Raw genomic sequence first — 21,369 nt, 5'->3', positions numbered from 1 at the left:
ACAAAAAATGCCTTTTAGTGACGGTTTATGGACTGTCACAATTTTTCAACCGTCACTAAAAAGCAATTGTGTTGTAGTGAAAGACAGTAAGAGGTTGGTCATCGAGGGACTCTCCTATGCTTAGATAGTTAGATGCTTAAATCAATAAAAAGGAATCATATATTTTTGGAGAGAGAAGCACAATTTTGTATTAATTAATCATGAACCATGAGACTAAAACACAAAAGCTCATATTGGTCGTTGGTTAAATCCTCTTATTGATAGAATAAAACTCAACATTTATATTGGAGCCTCAAAGGGCAACATCGAAATTGCTGGTTGTGGTTGGATCCTTTGTGATCATTATGGTCATTGCATGCATAGCTTTTCCATTTACTTGGGGACTGGTATAAGTGTTTTTGCATAACTTTCTACATGAGTTAAAGCAGCTTGCATCTCTTAATTATATTATCAACTAGGTTTTTATAATCTCATTGATGAATCAGATGAGATGCTTTGCAGGTAGTTAACCAGTATAAAAATAAGAAAAGCCTTCCTTGCAGGTATATGGATCTCTGGGAAGATATACTTGACTTCGACAAATTTCTATATTTTGATATTTAACATATATATATAGAGAGAGAGCAATGAAAGGACAGATATTTTAGTTAACAATTATTACTTTGTCTTTTTATTTTACTTTATATCTGCCTCAACAATTTCATGCAATCTTTTTAACTGATACATCTGGTTTGACAAACTTTAATGGAAACAGAAGTTTTAGTTTTCTTATTATATAGTCTTGTTTTTCTGAATAGTTACATCTTTCAATGCTCACATATTGTAAATGTATAGGAATTTTTTGAAATCTTGGTTAGAGATTTTTGTAATCTCAGATTTGTTTATAATATAGTATTCCTATGTCATAAATGATTATTTTTAATAAAATTGAGGGAATGTCCTCTTTTCAAAAAAATAAAAACTAAGTCCCAACTTGTAAGTATTTAAAACATATCACATCACTCAGGATTAAGCGAGATAAAAGATGGATCCTGCTATAGATATTGAGGATCCTCACCGAGAAGGCAAAAAAAATCTGCTTTTTTTTCAAATATATTTTTTTAAATTCCTTAAACATTAAAAAAATAAAAATAAAAATAAAAAATTCATTAAAAAATAATTCTTTAACTACTAAGTAAAAAGAAATCGGTAAGGATCCTCGGTGGCCCAAGCAATATTCATAAAAAATAGGTGTTAAGGTGTGCTTTGTAGCCGTCATCATAACTATTGTCTAACGCCTGTAGAAGGAGGAAGGAAAGGGTGGTTGGGACAGAGTAGCCTCTGATGCCAAAATTAGTTATCGTGGGAGCTTAATTTCTAAAAACGGAGAGGACGAGTCTTACTCGTTGAAGAACCTATTTTTCCTTCGTGTTACATACCTGCTTTTATTCGTGCTCCATTCCTCCTAAAACTCACCCATCATGGTTGTCATTCTCCTTTTCGAGATGGCAGGAGATGGAATTTAGTGCGGCCACCCGCGTCAAGTACTAGGGTCCAACCTCGGGAGAGGCCACTCTCTGATGCATTCAATGCGTCTGATTTCTCGAGGGACAAGTTCCTGATCCCATTAATGCGCCGGGATAGGAGATAGGGGCATACCACTGGCCAAGCTTACTGGCAATGAGTTTACCCTGGCCCTTCTTCCTTAAGGTTCATGGGTTTTGCCAGGAAGAGCGGCCCAACCTGAGCTTGCATAAATCACAATTCCAATAGGTTGCTTATTTAAGAAATATAACAATATAAAAGGTCTAAATGAGAAGATTAAAAAAACTAAGAATAAAAAATGATATGTGAATAAATTACTGTTCTCGTTTGTTTTTACAACTTCTTTCAATTCATCTAATTTTATCTCATGTAATTATTTATAATTTTTTTAAATTTTCATATAAAATAAAATAAATAATATAACTTTTTCAAATCTCAAAATAAAAATAATATTAAAAATATATATTTTAATAATATTTTATTTAATTTTTAATTTTAATCTCAATTCATTTTTTTTCAATAAAAACAAATATCTCAAAACGAACGAGCCCCATCTTACGAAAACAAAGGAGCCCAATTGACATACTAATTAGACTCTGGGCTCTGGAGTGAGTGAGTGGAGTCTGGAGTCGCTGTGAAGTCCCCTTTCGAACACGTTTCCTCTCGAAGTACTCACAAAACCGGCTTTTGTCTTGCAGCGGTGGCAATCGACAGCCATGGCTGACAAGCTCCACTCATGAGCCATACAACCATTGGGTAGTCCCGAACACTTTCAATCTTGTTCTGTTTCCCATATCCCTCCCGATTTTGCTCTGCTTTACTCGTCCTGTTTTCTATTTTCTTCATCTGTCCTCCTCCAATGGGCCCTTTCTTCGAGTTATTTTTCTGTGTCGAGCGGAGACCTAACTGCTCTGTTTTGCTGCAGAGAAATTTACTTGAAGAGAAAAGAAATTGAACTCTTGTGTCTTTGCTTTTCTGTTGGGTGCGGTTTTGACCATCGGGGAACCCCGTGAAAGCAGGAACATACCCTCGAAATTATAGCTAAAAACACAACGTTTTGACTTCGATTGATCTGAGCTTTACCATTTTGATTTTCACTTTTTTCCTTCGAAACGTTGGCGGCAACCAAACACGGCGTAACTACTTTGATTCTTTCGAAATTTGAGCGAAAAGAAATGGCCTCTGCGTTCACGTTCGCTCCGTCGACCGAACCCAATTTTTCATTTTGTTCTTCATTTTCGCTTCGCCGCTGCCAGTTCTTCGTTCCTCGGGTTTGTCGGAGTTCAAGAATTTCCACTAGAATCGGCAATTACCACCGAAACCCTAGCCTCGTGGTCGCTAAACCGAGCAGAATCCGAGAACTCGGGTCGTTCAGGTCGGTTGAGCTGGACCAGTTCGTGACGAGCGACGACGAAGACGAAATGGGAGAAGGGTTTTTTGAGGCAATTGAGGAGCTGGAAAGGATGGCGAGGGAGCCGTCAGATGTGCTGGAGGAGATGAACGAGCGGCTCTCGGCGAGGGAGTTACAGCTGGTGCTGGTGTACTTCTCTCAGGAGGGGAGGGACTCGTGGTGCGCGCTCGAGGTGTTCGAGTGGCTGAAGAAGGAGAATAGGGTGGACAAGGAGACCATGGAACTCATGGTTGGCTTAATGTGCGGTTGGGTGAAGAAGTTGATCGAGGAGGAACATGATGTTGGGGACGTGGTGGATTTGCTCGTGGACATGGACTGTGTTGGGTTGAAGCCCGAGTTTAGCATGGTGGAGAAGGTGATATCTTTGTATTGGGAGATGGGTGAGAAGGAGAGGGAGAAGGTGGTTTTGTTTGTGAAGGAGGTGTTGAGGCGTGGGATTGGTCGTGCTGCGGAGGAGGATGGTGGGGAGGGGCATAAAGGAGGCCCAACTGGGTATCTTGCTTGGAAGATGATGGTGAGTGTTGAGGAATTTATCATATTCCTGTTTCATCTATGAACTGCTGTCTTTGCTGCTTTTGATATCATGTTGGCTTTAAATTCCATTCATCTTTGCTTGTAGGTTTAGTTTCTAATCGTGTTGTAGTTTAATTTGGTAAGAAAGCTTATTGTTTGCTTTAATGTTTGGTGGACAAATTTGATTGTCGAAGCTTAATCACCAATAGCTTTTATTTTTACTCGTTTTCTGTTGGGTTTCTGTCAAATATTACTATTCTGATGCTAAGATGCGTTGAAATCTGTATGTCTTCATACTAGGGACAAAAAAACGTAGATTTGGCTAGTCTTCCGAATATAATACTAATTGCTATATACTGTATAATGTGTCGGATGCCAGTCACTTTCTGCAATTGGATCGAACCCATGTAGTGAACTATGTTTCATCTAGTGATTGTTAATCAACTTTATTTGTGAGATTAGCTGATTTTTTACAATCTTTTGCCTCATCCATGGTGAATTTTTAATTTTGTAACCTTTTGTTTCTTTGGTACTTATTTTCTTAGTCTTAAATTAAATTTTACGGATAACAACATGAGATGCATCCTGTCAGGTTGAGGGTAACTATAGGGATGCAGTCAAGTTGGTTATTCATCTTAGAGAATCTGGGTTGAAGCCAGAGGTCTACAGCTACCTCATTGCAATGACAGCTGTGGTTAAAGAGCTGAATGAACTTGGGAAAGCTTTACGTAAGTTGAAAGGTTTTGCTAGGGATGGGTTGATCGCAGAGCTTGATGTAGAAAATGTTGGGCTTTTTGAAAAGTATAAGTCTGATCTTTTAGCTGATGGAGTACAACTGTCTAGTTGGGTGATTGAAGAGGCAAGCTCTTCACTTTCTGGGGCGGTACATGAGAGGCTCCTCGCTATGTATATTTGTGCTGGTCGGGGACTGGAGGCTGAAAGGCAGTTGTGGCAAATGAAGCTTGTGGGTAAAGAGGCTGACGGAGACCTTTATGATATTGTTCTAGCCATCTGTGCTTCCAAGAAGGAGGCCAATGCTATTTCACGGTTGCTTACTAGAATTGAGGTTAAAAGTTCTTTGCGCAAGAAGAAAAGCCTATCATGGTTATTGAGAGGTTACATTAAAGGAGGGCATTTCAATGATGCTGCAGAAACACTGATTAAAATGCTTGATATGGGATTTCATCCAGAGTATTTGGACAGGGCAGCTGTACTGCAGGGAGTAAGAAAAGGAATCCACCGTTCTGGAAATGTAGACACTTACCTCAAGCTTTGCAAGCGCTTCTCTGATGCAAGTTTGATCGGACCTTCTATTGTTTATCTGTATATAAAGAAACACAGGCTCTGGGTCATGAAAATGCTTTGAAAACTTCTATTCAAAGGCGTGAGATTCGTTAATGCCGATCTGTTCCAAAATATAGTTTTCTAGTCTAGATTTTTATAGCACAAGCACTTCTCGCTGGGATTTTACATGTTAACACAAGCACCAATTTCTAGGTGCTTTTTACATATTGATTTTGTATAGTTTGGATTGCTTTGAGCTGCACAAAAGTGTTGGAAGGGCCGGTTGATGGAGGCTATTAGGAATAAAGTTGTCTTGTTCTTGGGAACAAATACTGGATAGGGTGGCTGTTGTAAGCATAATGATAGAGTTTTAGCACAATGTAATTAAGTAGAGTTCAATAAAAACTACAGCATTACAATAACTTTGTGTAAATTTTGGACATCTTTCATGTATTTATATGCACTGTAGAGCTGTACACAGTAAAAGGAGGAAGCTGTTGTAAGCCGTTATTATTGTATTCTTGTTCCTTCTTTTACTTATAGAGCTTCCTTTTATTTAGAGTGCCAGTGTATACTTTGGAAATCTTTGTGATGAACTTGATGGAGGAAGAATATTATGGTTACATAAGATGTAAGTTCTGTTTTCTCTATGTCAAGACTATCGTAGAGAGACCCTGTCTTGCCATTGAACTCCAATCAACTTATTTCTACTCATCCTGGAAGTTCAACATTCTAACATGATATTGCTGTGTTCAATTACTGTATGTGGAAAATATTTTTGGAGGATGCGAGTCATGTGAACATGAAAGAAGACTAGATTGTAAAGGAGAAAGCACTAATCAATTAAATTATAAGCCAGGAATGGCGAGTTGGACTTTGATATTTTGGCCTGGCATCTTTATTTTCAATAGATTAAGCAGAGAATTTGCGGAAGTAAAGTTGATAAATTGATGTTGCTAGATCCAATACATTAGGGCTGGTTTGGATTTAGAGATGAGAAGAGATGATTTTAGATGAAAATTAAAAAAAATATTGATAGAATATTATTTTGTAATATTATTAATATTTTAGAATTTGAAAAAATTGAATTGTTTATTATATTTTGTGTAAGAATTTAAAAAAATTATAATGATGAGATGAGATGAAATACTTTCTTAATCCAAATGGATCTAAATCTATTTTATTTATAAAAAAAATTATAATATGATGTACCACAATAAATTGCAGTCTGTGAGTTTATTCTTTTACGAAATAGTATCATTAGTTGTAAATTAATTATATGAATATCAAATAAATTCAACTACCCAATTTGTGGCTGACGAAATTGATGGAGAAGTTATTCATGAGTTGGAGCATAAAAATGAAAGCCCGAGCACACCTACCACAGCCGTATATAGACAAGTATCTTATCTTTGCATAGATCTGGTGGTTTTTAGTACTGATAGCCTCTGCCCATCTGCCCAAGTTGATGACAACTGGCCTGCTTTCCACCGTCCGATAACTGATATTTGAAAAACACAGCAGGGTCAGATTTATCACCTTAATTTTCTACGTACTTGACTCACTTGTCTTGACGTTTGCCTCCTCTCTCATGACTGGTTTATGTTTTATTTGGTCAATGGTCATTGTTGTTCGGATCAGTTTGCAAGTTGTAATCATATATCGAGACTGCTTAGTAAAGAAGGGGGAAACAAACAAATATTCCTGATTACAAAAATCCTTAAGATAATTAGGAGTAAACTCTCATTCAGTGTCAAAGGGTCTGTGATTTGATTTTGACATAATTTACAGCTTCTAAAATAGAGGTTTAAAGTTCAGAACCCCCCTCCTTCAACTCAATAAAAAAAAAAAAACTTTAGTTACAATGAGATTACACAAGATTAAATTCACAAATTGATATGACTTAATGCAGTACGTCAAATTATAAAGTTACTTTTATTGTATAATAGATCTAACAAATCATATAAAGCCTCTCCCTCATTCTCTATTCTCTCTCTCTTTTTTATTATATTTTATTTTCTACAAAAATGTACCACGATTTTCAAAAATTATTGTTCGAACTCTATGGTTTATAGTTGGAGAAAAATAGATTTATGGATAATGGAAATATCAAACAAGGGTTAAAGCTGTAGGAATATCAAACAAGGGTTAAATCCTTCAAGCCAGATTTAGCAATGGGAACTTTCCCTTCATCTAGAAATCAAATAGGAACTTCGCCTCGAGTAGACAGGTTTGGAGGGTGAGATGAGAATTTTGTATTTTGTTTTAGTGTTTAAAATATTATGTTTTAGTATTATTATTGTATTGGGATTTGAAAAAATTGAATTGAGATTTAAAAAAGTTGAATTGTTTATTATATTTTATATAGAGATTTGAAAAAAGTGTAATAATGAGATGAAATAAGATGAAAATTTTGTATCTCTCCCCAAAAAAACCTGCCCTTTAAGTGAACTGAGCGGTTCTGCTTCTACCTCAATGACCACATCTAACCCAAAAAACTTGTTTTTCATGTTTATGCTGGATTAGGTGAAACAAAGTCCTTGGAAAGTATATGCCCTTGAGATGTTTCCTAGGCAACATCCTCGCTGGAATAATTGTCTTGTCCCTGATGTAATTTCAAGATGTAACTGCTAAGCATCTAGGCTTCTGGAAATGGTTATAAGTAGTGGGAGAACGGTGGGGTGGTTACAGGTTAAAGATAAAAAGTAGTCGCTGACTTGAGTGAGATGACCTACTATAAACTTAAGAGTGGCTACTTTCTTGAAAAGCCACATTTATTGATGTTGAGGTTGATGACATAATCTCTTATGGTGAAGTTGTACAACCTTAGAACATCCAAAAAAGTGAAAAACATTGAAAAAAGAACAAAACAAGAGGGCAAGCAAGAGCATGCGCCACCCCTTCTCACTTCTGTACAAATATCTTCATGTCTCATCTACCTTGCAATTCACTCCAACTAAAATCAACAGAACAAGGATACACAGAGACTTTGAGATTTACTCAAGTGTCAACTTCAACTCTCAACTAGAGTCTGTAGACATTATTTCCAGCTCTGCCCACCATAGAGGAGATAGTTTTGGTGTTGCTCCATCAGGCCCCATTTCTGTGATATCTTTCAACTTAGTTGTGATCTCACTCATAGATGGCCTTTGCTTTGGATCAGGTTGGAGACAATATATTATCACTTCAAACAATTGCTCAAGCTTATCCACCTGGAAAGATTCTAGAGTTGGATCCACCATTTCTCTCAAGTGCTGCACTCCTTTTAGATAGTCTGATACCCAATCTGCAAGAGAGCCATTGTCCAAAGAGTTTGGAATCCTTCCTGTCATCATTTCAAACAAGATTAGACCGAAGCTGTAAACATTGGTTTCTGGTTCCACTGATGGGATTTCCGAACGGTCCATAACATCTGTTTCATTCTTGGCTGCAGTTATATGATTCCAAAAACTGAAATCTGATATTTTGGCTGCATAATCTTCAGTCAGATATATGGAGGAGGATTGCAGGTTTTTGTGGGTTATAGGTGGCGTCAACTGGTGCATATATTCCAGACAGTATGCAATGCCCATAGCTATTCGGAGTCTCATTCCCCAGTCCAAGTGTTCTGCTTCTTTTACTGCAACACATAAAAGATTTTAACATTTGTAAACCCATAAATAGGTCCATGCAGATTCATTGATCGTAGATAGGAAAAAAAGGATATATACTATATAGCATTTTCCTCTCAGCCAGTTATCGTACTTGCCAACTTGGTATCTTAAGCCATTTTCCTAACTTGCAGACATAATATAATGATAATAAGTGTAAATTGCAGCAACAGAGGCATATTCAAGTGCCGATTTTTTGTTTGTTTTGGGAACCGTTAATGCAACTTGTATGTAAGCAATGACATGAAACAGGTCTTCTAGAGAATTTTGAAATGCTAAGTGAAGGACAAATTGATCTCTTCATTAATTTGCTATCTGTTAAGCATACAGGGTAGTTAAGGTACTCACTGTGTAAATGCTCAAATAGTGTACCATTTGGAGCGTACTCGAAAACCATCATTCTCGTGAATGGCTTCTCTTCTTCACAAAATCCAATGAGGTTCACGAAGTTTTTGTGGTTCACTTTTGACAATGTCTCTATCTGAAGAAATAAACAGAATTGACCCTCAGAAACTATCAGAATGAATGCCCCAAGTTTGATGGGATCTGATTCTTCTATACCTTCTTTCTGAATTGGGCTTTCAAGTTTTTTGACCAGTTTCCAGGAGATGTCACTGCACTAGATGTTACAGCTATTTCCACTCCACTTGAAAGAGTTCCCTTATACACAGTTCCATCTGAGAAAGAACCAATTATATTGCTAAAATCTTCACAAGCTGCTTCAAGTTCTGGTCGGTTGAGCTTCGGCACACCTTAATTCAGACTGTCAAATATCAGTACATAAACCTCTAGGTTGGGAATAAAGCATAATTTATGATTGTACCAGATCTGAGGGATTAGAAGATGAAGTATTGTTCATCTGTTATGCATGCATGGAGGTTTGAAACTTGTTTTACTCTTACAAGGAGTTAGATAGGAAGTTTGACCACAAGAGGGGTAATCATAACCTTTTAGTTGACAATTAAATGTGGGAATCAAGGAATGGATGTTTCCTTAGACCTTTGTTCCGATGCTATCATCAGTTAACTGGTTTGTATGCATGGCTCAGACGTCTTCCAGGAAGAACTAGTGGACACTGTGTATGTTTGCTAGCAATTCAGTCATGCAGTGGTATAGTAGTCTTATTGCATAGAGAGCCTTAAGATCAGATTACAAACACAGAGACTTTGTTGTTAAGAGAGAGAAGAATGACCTGTTACAAATGCCTTCTGCAACTGCCCACTTAACCCTGTTGCCCATGGTTTCACAGTAACAACCTTATTGCTTCTGCAAAAAACAAGCCCGATCGCCGAAATCAAAATAAATAAGCAACCTCCGATAATTCCAACCCATATTAAAACTACATCATGCTTTGTCTTAGAATTCTGTTTAACCATTTGGCTTGGACTTGAAGTAGGGTAACGATTGGGATCCCAATGGGAAACTGTTGGTGCAGATACCATTACTGGTGGATTTTCTGGAATTGTTGAAGCAGGAGTTGGTGCAACAACAGGTGATGTTAATGGAGTCGGGAAGAAATTGAAAGGAGATTGTGATGGGGAGGATAGTGGAGACTCTAATGAGGATGCCGATGGAGGAATTGACGATGGTGATGTAGACAATGGCCAATTATATGGTGCCAATACAGGTGAAAATGGTGACTGTGATCCTGACAGAGGCAAATAGTCCGATGGTGAAGGAAAGGGAGAAGGTAATGGTGATGATAGAGCTCTCTTGTTGTCTTCATTGCCTCTGGATGGATTTGAGACATCATCCACTATCTGCAGCAGCCTACGGTGAGTTTCATCACCAAACCTGTCTTTCTTCCTAACATTGCAAAAAACATTATCAGCATGGAATCATAGGTAATAATATGCTAAGTTTTCTAACGGAAGTTATTGGAATCTAGTACTTTCAAATGTAAAAGTTTTCCAGTGCCAGAGATCAAAACTTGCTTTGAACTTCTGATTAGAACAGTCACATCGCACTGATGTAAGCATGGTAATCCACCATAAGCTTAAATAAAGACAACTCCTAATCTTCTGTTAAAACAGTATGGCTAATGCTTTCTTTAGTAATTTTAATTCCCAGACCAGCAACAAGTTTTGTGAAGATTATGTCCTCAAATGAACTCATTTATGAGCATAAGATCCGACTATTCCCCTCTCTGTGTTTTAATCATGTTATTTTCCAACATATTTTCGTATTAGCCAACTGCTAGCACTTCTTAGTATAACCACTGTTTAATATGTATAGTCACTTATATGTACCCCCATCTTCAAGATGACTGAACTGAATTGTGGCCAAGGTGTCAAAACTGAGTTCAAATTTCTTTCCCACTGGCTAATGTACCAAGGCAAGTTTATCAATTTTAGTTTCATGATCATCATTTTTCTAATGCCTACGCAATAAAGTATTTTCAATCTTGTTTCTACTTTTCACAGAGATTGTTATACTTGTTATATCACGGATACAAAGTATTACTGTTCTAAGAAGATTAACTGGTAGGTTAACACAAGAACTTGCTTACCAAGCAAAAGATAAACTGTTACAGGACGCCTTCAGAGTACCAAATAGCTTATTATCATCTGTCTGAAACTCAGAAAGTATCTTCAGCTCATAATGTTCAGGAGAGATGGTACCAAGGAACTTGTTGTTGTCAAGTAAACTGAGATAAGAACCATAGGATGGACTTAGTAGAAGTTCGTCTATATAGGACCAGTGAAAATAAAAATGTGGAAGGATTATATTACAGGGTAGTCAAGAAAGGATTACTGCCAAAGTCAGATGGAAATGGTCCACTAAAGTTATTGTATCCCAAGTCCAGAACCTCCAGGTCTTTCAATTTCCCAATCTCGTTTGGAATATTCCCAGTAAAAGAATTGTTTCGTAAAATTCTGTAGAAGTTAAGCACAAGTAATCAATTTATAATAGAGAAATATAATTCCAGAAGCAAAATAGAGTTTTTCGGGAAAAAATATATATACTTACATAGATTTTATGTAAGCCAGCTCCCCAAGTTCGGGTGCCAATGTTCCTTCAAGACAAAGATCCTTCAGAGTCCTGCAAGTGGACGATTATGACTGCAGGGTTAAAAATTAAAGCATAGAAATTTCAAATTCGAGAAACCATGGATTACAATTAAGATGGAAGAATCAACACCACCACTAGGATAAAATGAATAGTATAAAACAGAAATAAGAATTCTATCAGAACCAGCATTACTTTCGATTACTGTAAGAAGAGTTTTGCTTATGCAGCTATAACTACTTTGCGTCTTGCCTCTTTAAAATTGGCTGTGTATCACTTCAGCTGTTTTATAAGTTGAGTGTCGAGCAACAATTTCTGTATCTTCCTAGAAAGTAACTACTCTTGCGGATCAAAAATTGGTTCTTGATCGAAATCCTGTAATTGAATTGATCATTGACTTAAACAATTAACAGAATTCCCTTATATACTTATTCTTTTAGAAGTTAGATTTAGTGCACATAATGGTCAGAAGCAGTGTGGCCATTTAGGTACATACTAGCTACCAATGATCTCCAGACTCTTCCCGAAAGAATGAATGAAGCTTAAATTAGGAGTGTTTGGAAACGATTTGAAATGGAAAAAGCATTTATAGCATTACCATTGCATACACTGATACACATATCTAGTACCATGAACCCCATTCTAATTAGCATTTTGTAAGAACACAAGAACTTGAAATCATTGTCTAGATAAGAACACGATTTCTTGGTCAAGTTTACGAAAAATGAATCTAACCACAGTCATAGAATATGGTCTCATGCATAGAAATACTCAAACTTGTATCAAAAGCATAGTTTGTTCAACATATCCGACACACTTAAAGTAGTTGTGTTTGGTTGGAGTTTTAGAAGTTTATTGCCTCATGAAAAGCAAAAACTAAGATCGAAAAACACAAAACACATATCTAAGAACGAACAGATGCTCTGCATAAGATCGATGCCACTCACAAGGTCACCACTTTCCCGTCCGAGCACTCCACTCCGAACCAAGCACAAGGATCGACCGCTCCGTAATTCTCATTCCAATCCCATAAAGCCCCAAATGGGTCTCTCACCACTCTGTCCCGAAACCTCAACAACGCCAAACCTGCGTTCAATGCAGTACTCTTTGTCATAGAGCGATCAAACTCCATATCTGAAAAGAAAGTATCAGCTCGAGAAGTGAACTACATCATGCAGAGCTTGTATGTACCTTCGCTGTTCAGAGACGAACATTGACTCGGATTCCTAATAAACAGTGATAGCACCGCCATGAACACCGCCATGCGGAGCTTCAACTGGTTGATCCTCCACCGTCCATCCATTCCAAGAAGACTCGAAATACCTGACAAATCAAAGACGGTCCTTATCTTTGTTCCTGTCTAAGCAACTATATATAGCATGTAAAGATCAGAACATCTGAACATGTATACATATGCATTGAGCTTTCATTTCCTTTTTCCTCTTTTGTTAAAAGCTGTAAATGACCGAGAACTCACCGATACTGTTACCGGAATTTGAGAGACTCGGTGGCTAGATAAAGGGACATGAAGAGTCGGTGGAGACCAGCGTTTCGGGGAAATGATGGAGAACCAGATATAGCGGCTTGAATAGTCAGGCTTCTCAGTTTTGCGGCGATTCAGCAACGTTGGATTTGCTTTGTCTTGGGGCGTGCCGCGTGCAGGCTGGCGACGCTGCTTCAGACTTCATATATGTTCGGGGCAACGTTCTGTTTAAGCCTCCTGTTGTCACGTGCACATGGATGATGGATCGTTCTTTCCTAACTTTCTTCAATAATGCCTTCTCCTATTTTTCATGAAATAGTTTATTGGTAACTCAGCTTAGAAGAAACATCCCTCAAAGATTTGAAATATATCAAATTTATAAATATCATTTTTCTTTTAATTGGATATCCTTTTTTCTTTTTTTTTTTCTTAAGTAAAAATGGTAGGAGGTTATAATCAGATGACTGTAGCCTCCTACTAAGGCGTAATCAATCAGACAACACATCACATTTATTTTTATTCTTTTATAATTCTTTTTTGTTTTATTCTTCATAAATTTATTAAATTCTTATACTCATTATTCATATATCACACATTTGGTAAAAGAAAAAAATTAAAAATTAAAAAATTATATATAATATGTGGTGAGTGAAGATGATGAGTAGAATTTTTCAATCATAATAGCATCCTCTTCAATGAAAAATGGGACGGGAGAGACCTAGACGTATTTGCCTTCAATCATCAATGGAAAATGATAGGGATCCCGTTGGGGAATCCCGCTGGAGCTCTCGCTCCAAATTTTTATTTCATTTTTTAGTTTTTTTAATTTAATGATTAAAAAAGTATTGTTTAATAATATTGTGAGTTTTTTTTTAAAATATTTAAAAGCGTACACTTTTAAATATTTTTAAAAAAATAAGAAAATTTACAATATTATTAAACAATATTTTCTTAATTACTAAGTAAAACAAAAAACAAAAAAATAAAAAATTTGAGTGGGAGCTCCAACGGGATTCCTAGTATAAATATCCATCATTAATTACACTCTTATCTTATCTGAATGAGTTCAGTCATTTTATAAAATTGTGCTCTTATCCTAGCATTGCATTTAGGAGACATTATATATATATATATAGTAATTATGAATTTAAATATGGATAAATAATGTCAATTCAATATAATAGATAAAATATGAGTGAAATAGAAAATAATTAATATAACTATTTGCACAACTCAAATTTTCAAATCTCTAACCTTTTTTTCAAATCACTTGCGTACCTTAAATTTACGCGAATAATTTTCTTAAATGCAATGATCCCGTACGTAGATCATCCAATTAATGGCAAAGTTGATTTATGATTCCAGCAGCTGCACATGCATTCATTAACCAGGTCCACGTACGTCCTATCAATGTAGGAACAGCGAAACCTCTTGAATTTGTTGGATCCCTGCCGGCCGGCACAAGATAACCCCATTATAATAGGCACTATCAAATTACAGTACTGGTTCTTGGTTAATATATATACTTCCTAATGTAACTTAGAACACAATGATCAGACCAAATATTTTTATGTTGGTTGAAATGGTAACAATTTGTGTATATATATATATATATCATGATAATTATATCTTTTTACAAAGAGAAATGCTTTAGCAAATTCTATAAAACTAAACTCACAAACTGACGTGAATTGAAGTGATATGTTAAATTATAAAACAACATTTATTATAAAGTAGATTTAATATACATATTGTATTAAGTTATATCAGTTTGTGATATTTTTTGTGAGTTTAACACTTTTTTTTAAAAAAACATATATATATATATATATCTCAAAACCAACAAATATAAATATGTGCCATGTGGACCGACATAAAAGATGGAGTTGGAGTAAACCAGTACAAAGGGATGCCCTCACGTATATAATGATAACTCTTGTGGATAATGGGGTCACCATATGAGAGAATCATGGCGTGGAAGATAAGTATACTAATTAGGCTGGAGATGGATAACTATATTTCATTTGTATATATATTTTATATTATATGACCAAAGTTTGGTGCATTATGCTTGGTATCTTATACATCAAATTTGAGCTTTTTTTTTTTTTTTTCTTAGGAAAACATATAGTAAGTCCAAATATCACATAATCAGTTAGTTGTTCTTTCCCTAATAATAATGATTAGGACATAGATTACATGTATGTTTTGCATGTTACAATGGCTGCATGTGAATGTAATTTGTGCTTTGCATTAGTTTAACTAGTGATGAAAGAGCTCATTGGTGAAGGGATGATATTTATCATAAAGAAAAATATTGTTATCTCATATTTTTTTATCTTTTTTAATCAGATCAGACATGTCAATATGACACATTTTAGATAGTTGTCCGTCCACATTTAAGTGATAGACCATATAAAAAATCACGTCAGTAAATATGATTGAAATGATAGAAGTTTGGGTGAAGAATAACGTCATTAATCTTCCCACAAAAGAATGTATTTAGTTTCTAATAATCTCATTATAAGATATGTCTGATAATATTTCATTACGCACACGCTTGAAAATTAATTACAAATTTTTTTGGGATATAATTTATTTTCTTCAAGCAAAAAATGTTAATCTGGATTTGAAGACCTACATCTGATTGGATGATGATAAGAATAAGAGAGTTGGAATTGGTATGAGTAGGACAGTAGAAGTGCCAAGAAATCGACAGTCCACCCTACTTTGAATATATAAAAATAGAACACTTTGTTTGTTTAGGTATGGCCTTAATGTGTGTATTCTAATACTTAACCGAATGTGGGGGCTTACTTTAGAGGTCGGACCCATGATCGGGCCAGACCAGAGCAGCATCATGTCACTGTCTGGACCAAAATCACTTGCTCTTGAATTTTTGCAGGTGTTGTTTTTAGGGACGAGTCAGACTCAAGACATGAAGTGGGGCTTGTTTGGTCTGGCTCGACAAAAGACACGGCAACCCCCAGAATTCAATAGAAAATGTAGTACGACCTCTTCTAGCAGTGACTCAATGGCTTGTTCAGAATTCAATAAAAAATTGAGATGGAGAAGCCAAATGCTGATCTAATGTGTTGTTCTTTAACTCTTTTCTATAACTCGTTTCAATTTTCTTGTTTTTTTCGCCATCCATAAGACTTGTGGCTTATCTCATCAAAACTTTAATTAGCTGGCTTTAATTGCTGTTGAGTTCAAAGATAGGTCTTGTCTCCAACATTTTTTTGTTAATCTTATAATCATATAATTTTATTTATTTATTTTCATCAGTTTAAACTTTTACGATAAATATTTTTTTTTCTTTTTTTAATGCTAGGATGAGCTTCCGAGAATCTACGATATTGTAAATGCAAATGTCATTTACTATAAATTTTCTACTTAACATGAATTCGTGTTGGACAGTTTTACAAGACCATCCCCTTGATAAGAACTATAATGCAGAGAGAAATCAGATTAAAGTATAAAATGCGAAACCAAAATTACATTCTTGCCAACAAATCAAAATTAATTTAGAATAGAAATATAGAATAGAAATTAAGAAAAACTACGAATTGTAATTTAATTTCAAGGATTAAATAGTTATCATGGGATGAAGGTCGGACCTCAAGTGAGAAGTGAGTCTTACACCATTTAAATCGAATAGCATTAAATAAGCAATAAATATAAACACAGAGAACGAGATGAGAGAAGACACGAGAGCTCAAAAGATTTTAGATAGTGATATATATATAAATATATATACACACACAAATATTGGGACTGAAAATTTTATATATATTCATTGGCTCTAGATCATCGTCTTGAGCACCCTACATATACTAAAGTCTAAGATCTCTTAAGCATTTTCAGTGTCCTATTTCACTGCAATTCTCAAATTATGAGAAAAAATTTGAGGAAGAGTTGAAAAAATCTCTCTCATCTCATTTTTTATTTTAGAGTTTTGATTTAAGAGATGAACAGTGATTCTTCAAGTATGAAATTTCTGTTCATCCTCTAAATAATCTTTTATTAATATTTTATTCTAATAAATAAAATAAATTATTTTTTCAATCATTTACAATTTCTTTCATATTCATATTTATTGTAGTTTAAATAATAATTTTAAAAATAATTTAAATAATTACTAAATTATAAAAATATTATCATCCCCGCATACAAATAATTTAAATTTTTGTTTAAAATATTCATTAGAGTAATAGTTTAAAACATAAGAAAAAATATTGAGTAGTTATGTTTGTAAATGAAAGTGAAAGAAAAAAATAATAAAAAAATATTATTTTAGTAGAATAGAGAAATGATATAAATTTAGATGTAGAAGATTTTTTAAAAATGAGTAAAATTTAAAATAAAATTATAAAAAGTGTCATTTTTAACTAAAATTTAAAAAAATATTTAGAAAATCAGTGGATGGAAACAATAGTAAAGATTATATCCATTTTTTATCTAAATTTAACGATTTAATTTGGAAAAAAAATAGATATAATATTAAATATTTATGTCAAATCAAATTAATGCATATAATATTAAAAATTAGAAAGTAATTAGAATATATTTAGAGAAATAATACTTGTAATTGTGAATGTACAAAGTAATTATTTAAAAAAATAAAAATAAAATTTATATAAAAAAATTAATTTTTTAATAATAAATTTAATTTTTTTTAAAAATAATTGTACAATGTTAAATGTAATATTACTCATATATTTATCTGTTTTTCCTCAAAAAACGTGTCATTGATCTATCTGTCGTGGGCATTGATAATTTACAACAGCTAATTTGGTTAGGTGTAATAATGGATACCACGTGAATGAGAAGGAGCACACTTAAATCGTACTGGTAAAAGTCACAGCATTTATCACATATTTGGGCCTACTTCACGTAGATATGACAGTTCCTGTCGGAAAATCCATTCTATATCCATTCTATAGTTCATCTATGAGAGTGCCGGCCCAACACATGCCATTGCTGCATGTAATTAAGAGACTACTAATCAGCCTACCTAAAGGGCTCAACCTTATTCTGCGGAAGACTGCGTATAGGTTTGAAATCCATACTGCTCCTGCTTTATATTTTGTCGATTGCTGTCGTAGAAAGAAAATTGTTACATATTTTCAGACTAGGGATAGTGTTATTCTTGAATCTTAACGCACAACATGCAATGTAATTAAACTTGCTTATATAACCATTGGTTTTGTTGGGTTTGTAGAGTCTAGTATATTTTTATGAAGATCCAATTTGATGATCCAATCTAACAAGAATTTGTTTATAATTTTTTATTATAAGGTTTTAATGAGACTTTAACCATAGAGCGTAAACTTGGATTGAAAGGCCCAAGTCAAAACGAATATGGATAAGCTTTGTGGGGGTTCGGGGGTGAAGAAATTTTTTTTGACCCAGTTCGTGACTCCAGAAGCACGAGACAAAAAATTTAAGCGATAGTTCACTCGACACTCGCTCAATATGTCACTCGAGTGAACATCAGACAGAGAGTTCACTCACGGTTCACTCAACAACTCGCTCAAGCGAATAACGTGATAATTGAAAAGTTAGGATTTCCTCAATGTAACTTTATATATATATATGTGTTTATTATGATCAGTATGGTCATATAGATTCATGGAATAGTATATTTCGCCCTAAAGTATATGTTAACGTCATGTTTTGTACGCCTTTAGGCCAAACTCCAACGACTTAGGTCTTCGAAAACGGGCACTGCACAAGGTAGAAAAGACTATAGCTTTGAGAGGGTAGCCTTAGGGCTAGGTAACCTCCGATGCTAAAGTTAGTAAATATTCTTGAAGGGTAACAAATAAGTAAGAGAGTCTAAATATCATAAAGAGTATTCTCGTACCTGGGATCTGCTATTTATATTATAAGTCTGAGGAGCAGATCGTGTCTACTTTCATGAAGTTCGTGTTCTCTGTACTGTTCCCTTTGTCAAAGTCTTTAAATTTGGCGTGGCTCTGCAACAACGTCATTAATGCGGCATGTTGTCCTGGTGGCAGAACCATTAATGCGGCGTGATTCTCCAACCTCCTCCTCTCAGTCTGTCTTCCCTCTAGTTCGTTCATACCTTCTTTGTCAGTAGATCAATAGTTCCCCGTATATCTTGTATGTTATGCGTGCAAACACTCTAGGACTGGATACTACTCAATGGGTCCTTAAATCAACAAGTCTCATCCCCCCGCAACACCATCCCTCTTACAGGTCATGTACAGAGGAGCCTCCCAGTGGGCCGGGTTAATGGCTTTCTGCTCCGGGCCGGGCTTGATAGGGCCTCTTAATGGGCCTTGGAAAAAAATCTCTTTACAGTGTATTTTGTCATTCCTTAAGATAATAAAATCTTATGTAGCTTCGTAGACATAAGCACATTGTTGAATCAAGTAACTTTTTGTGTCATATGATTAATTTCTTCTTTTACTTAACTTTCTTATTTTGATTTTCACAACAGGTTTTAATTAGCATGATATCTTATGAGAAAACGAAAGCACCATATGATGTTCCTATTCTGGAAGTATTTAATAATTACCCACAACTCTAGAGAGGCTGCAATGACTTCTCGGCTGCATGGGAGATTTGTTTATCTAGAAAAGCTTTTCTTGTTCATGAAGGGCACAAGCATGCCTGAAATTTTTGGTGTTGCTCGGCCATCTGTCTGCTTTATTGCTGCAGATTGAGGAGATGAAAACTACAGAATGCAGAGAAATCATTTTATATATTGACTGTTTAAAACTTGAGTCCATAGAGTTTGAGCCTCTTTATGATGTATCAATGTATCAGGTTGTTGCAGAACCGACCACATAATCGTAAACAACAAAATAAAAGAGAGAGTATTTACTATGATTCGGTCTACGTCTATAGGATCTGACGATAAGTTTATTACTAGACGAAGAAATACAAGGACTTATAGACTCACATCTCTCATTTATAGAACGGTGTCTTACTCAATGCTACAAATTTAATCTTCTTCTCTCTTATAACGCATCTATCTCTAATTTTGTCTAAAAAACCTCTAATCTTGTGTAAAACAGGTGCTTGGGATAAGACTAATTGTGAAAGAGAAATAATATTTACAATCATAGAGTGCGCACTGTTTTTGAAAAAAATAGGTAAATAAGAGATGTACATAAAAAAATTAATTTTTTAATGATAAATCTCACTTTTTTTCAAAATGAGCATACGACTTTTACACAACTCATGATTATATCTATCATTACTCTTTATATATTTTTACCTAAATAAGTTGTCCTCATATGCAAGTCTTTTTCCACGTAAACAGTGTCCATAATCATTAGAACATGAATAGAAGATAGGACGAGGGATTAAGTTAACTCTTGCTTGATATATAGATTAATAACCTTTTACATCAAGTTCTAATTCCAACAATAATATCTTGGCCCACGATGTTGAAATATTTTAGTAGTGCTTATTTTTCCAATAAGAAAAAATTAAATTATTTAAAAAGCTCAATTTGAGGTTCAACATATAATTAATTTCGTCATTAATTTTATTATTTATAATCATAATAATAGCTAATCTGACATATTTTAATTTACAAATCATTTAAATGAAAAAATATTTAAAATATGGCACATCAACGATTTTATAATAAAAAATGATAAAATTAAGAATGAATAATAATATTTATCTATCATTTCACTAATTCCCGACTCCTCTTAATTAATTACTAGCAAGGTATATAATCATATTGATAAGATGAGTGCTTGATTCCAAATAGAAGTTGTAAGAGGCATGCATGGCCGAACAAAACGTTAAGGGTAGTAGTTGAAAAATAGACGTAGCAACCACCAAAATTAATTAAAACTCTGGCCTCCACTTATATATGCTACGATATATTTGCCATATAATTGTTTTACATTTATTGCCTTTTTAAAAGGAAAAATACGTAGAAATTAAAGCTCAAATTACCAAACAGGTTGTATTATCGTTCCTAACTTTTTAATTCCGGAAATCATGTGCTCCCAAACCTACCAAAAAGTTGCAATCTACAATCAAAAAAAAAAAAACTTTCAAAATTAGTTAATATTACAGTTTTAGTTACTTTTCTAGTTTTTCTAGTTTGTAGTGATAAGATCAGTACTGATATTTATCAATATTTTCTTCTTTGAATAAGTTGAAAAGGTGTATAGTTTTTGTAATAAGTCTTATCTTTCTTTTTTTTTAAAGAATTTGCACGCTCTGAGTTTATATCTAGTATTATTCAATTTAAAAATGTGTATATTATTTTTATTAACGAAAACAATATATATATATATATATATATATATTCATATGCATTCCCATTTTTGTAGAAAAAAGAAATATATTTTAGTGATGAAAAGATAAAACAACATGAGATATTTTAAAAGGCAAAAACCTAAAACTCGAGGGCATCTCAATTTATAGCATATGTTATTAATTATGTTGCAGCAAAGAATTTGTGTGATTTTCATTATTTTAAAAATTGTTATTACATG

General features: G+C 34.4%; 2 protein-coding genes across 2 annotated transcripts; one reads left to right on the top strand and one right to left on the bottom strand.

The window, feature by feature from the left end:
* The first annotated feature begins 2,092 nt into the window (after window positions 1-2,092).
* On the top strand, window positions 2,093-5,293 carry LOC108989878 (pentatricopeptide repeat-containing protein At2g30100, chloroplastic-like). The gene is made up of 2 exons (XM_018963639.2): window positions 2,093-3,449; window positions 4,041-5,293. The coding sequence occupies exons 1-2, from the start codon at window positions 2,700-2,702 to the stop codon at window positions 4,812-4,814; spliced, it is 1,524 nt and encodes a 507-aa protein (XP_018819184.1). The 5' UTR covers window positions 2,093-2,699; the 3' UTR covers window positions 4,815-5,293.
* Window positions 5,294-7,496: 2,203 nt separating this feature from the next.
* Window positions 7,497-13,138, bottom strand: LOC108989848 (inactive receptor-like serine/threonine-protein kinase At2g40270). Its single transcript, XM_018963608.2, has 10 exons — window positions 12,869-13,138; window positions 12,583-12,714; window positions 12,339-12,477; window positions 11,353-11,424; window positions 11,115-11,258; window positions 10,892-11,029; window positions 9,575-10,188; window positions 8,944-9,134; window positions 8,731-8,863; window positions 7,497-8,351 (listed from the first exon to the last, which is right to left on the bottom strand). Exons 2-10 carry the CDS (start codon window positions 12,692-12,694, stop codon window positions 7,753-7,755), a joined length of 2,142 nt encoding a protein of 713 aa, XP_018819153.1. The 5' UTR covers window positions 12,695-12,714; window positions 12,869-13,138; the 3' UTR covers window positions 7,497-7,752.
* Between the last annotated feature and the right edge of the window lie 8,231 nt (window positions 13,139-21,369).

The sequence above is a fragment of the Juglans regia genome, chromosome 5 (assembly GCF_001411555.2).
Source record: "Juglans regia cultivar Chandler chromosome 5, Walnut 2.0, whole genome shotgun sequence".
In the NCBI taxonomy this organism is placed as follows: Eukaryota; Viridiplantae; Streptophyta; class Magnoliopsida; order Fagales; family Juglandaceae; genus Juglans; species Juglans regia.
This window is presented reverse-complemented; position numbering and strand designations above follow the sequence as displayed.

What these genes read in the sequence shown, in the direction of transcription:
- LOC108989878 (XM_018963639.2), top strand. Translation starts at nt 2,700, where the DNA reads ATGGCCTCTGCGTTCACGTTCGCTCCGTCGACCGAACCCAATTTTTCA. An exon ending in ATCTTGCTTGGAAGATGATG is followed by an intron (nt 3,450 to 4,040) that starts GTGAGTGTTGAG and finishes GCATCCTGTCAG; the next exon opens with GTTGAGGGTAACTATAGGGA.
- LOC108989848 (XM_018963608.2), bottom strand. Translation starts at nt 12,694, where the DNA reads ATGGATGGACGGTGGAGGATCAACCAGTTGAAGCTCCGCATGGCGGTG. An exon ending in TTCGTCTCTGAACAGCGAAG is followed by an intron (nt 12,478 to 12,582) that starts GTACATACAAGC and finishes CATTGAACGCAG; the next exon opens with GTTTGGCGTTGTTGAGGTTT. An exon ending in AAGCCCAATTCAGAAAGAAG is followed by an intron (nt 8,864 to 8,943) that starts GTATAGAAGAAT and finishes TTATTTCTTCAG; the next exon opens with ATAGAGACATTGTCAAAAGT.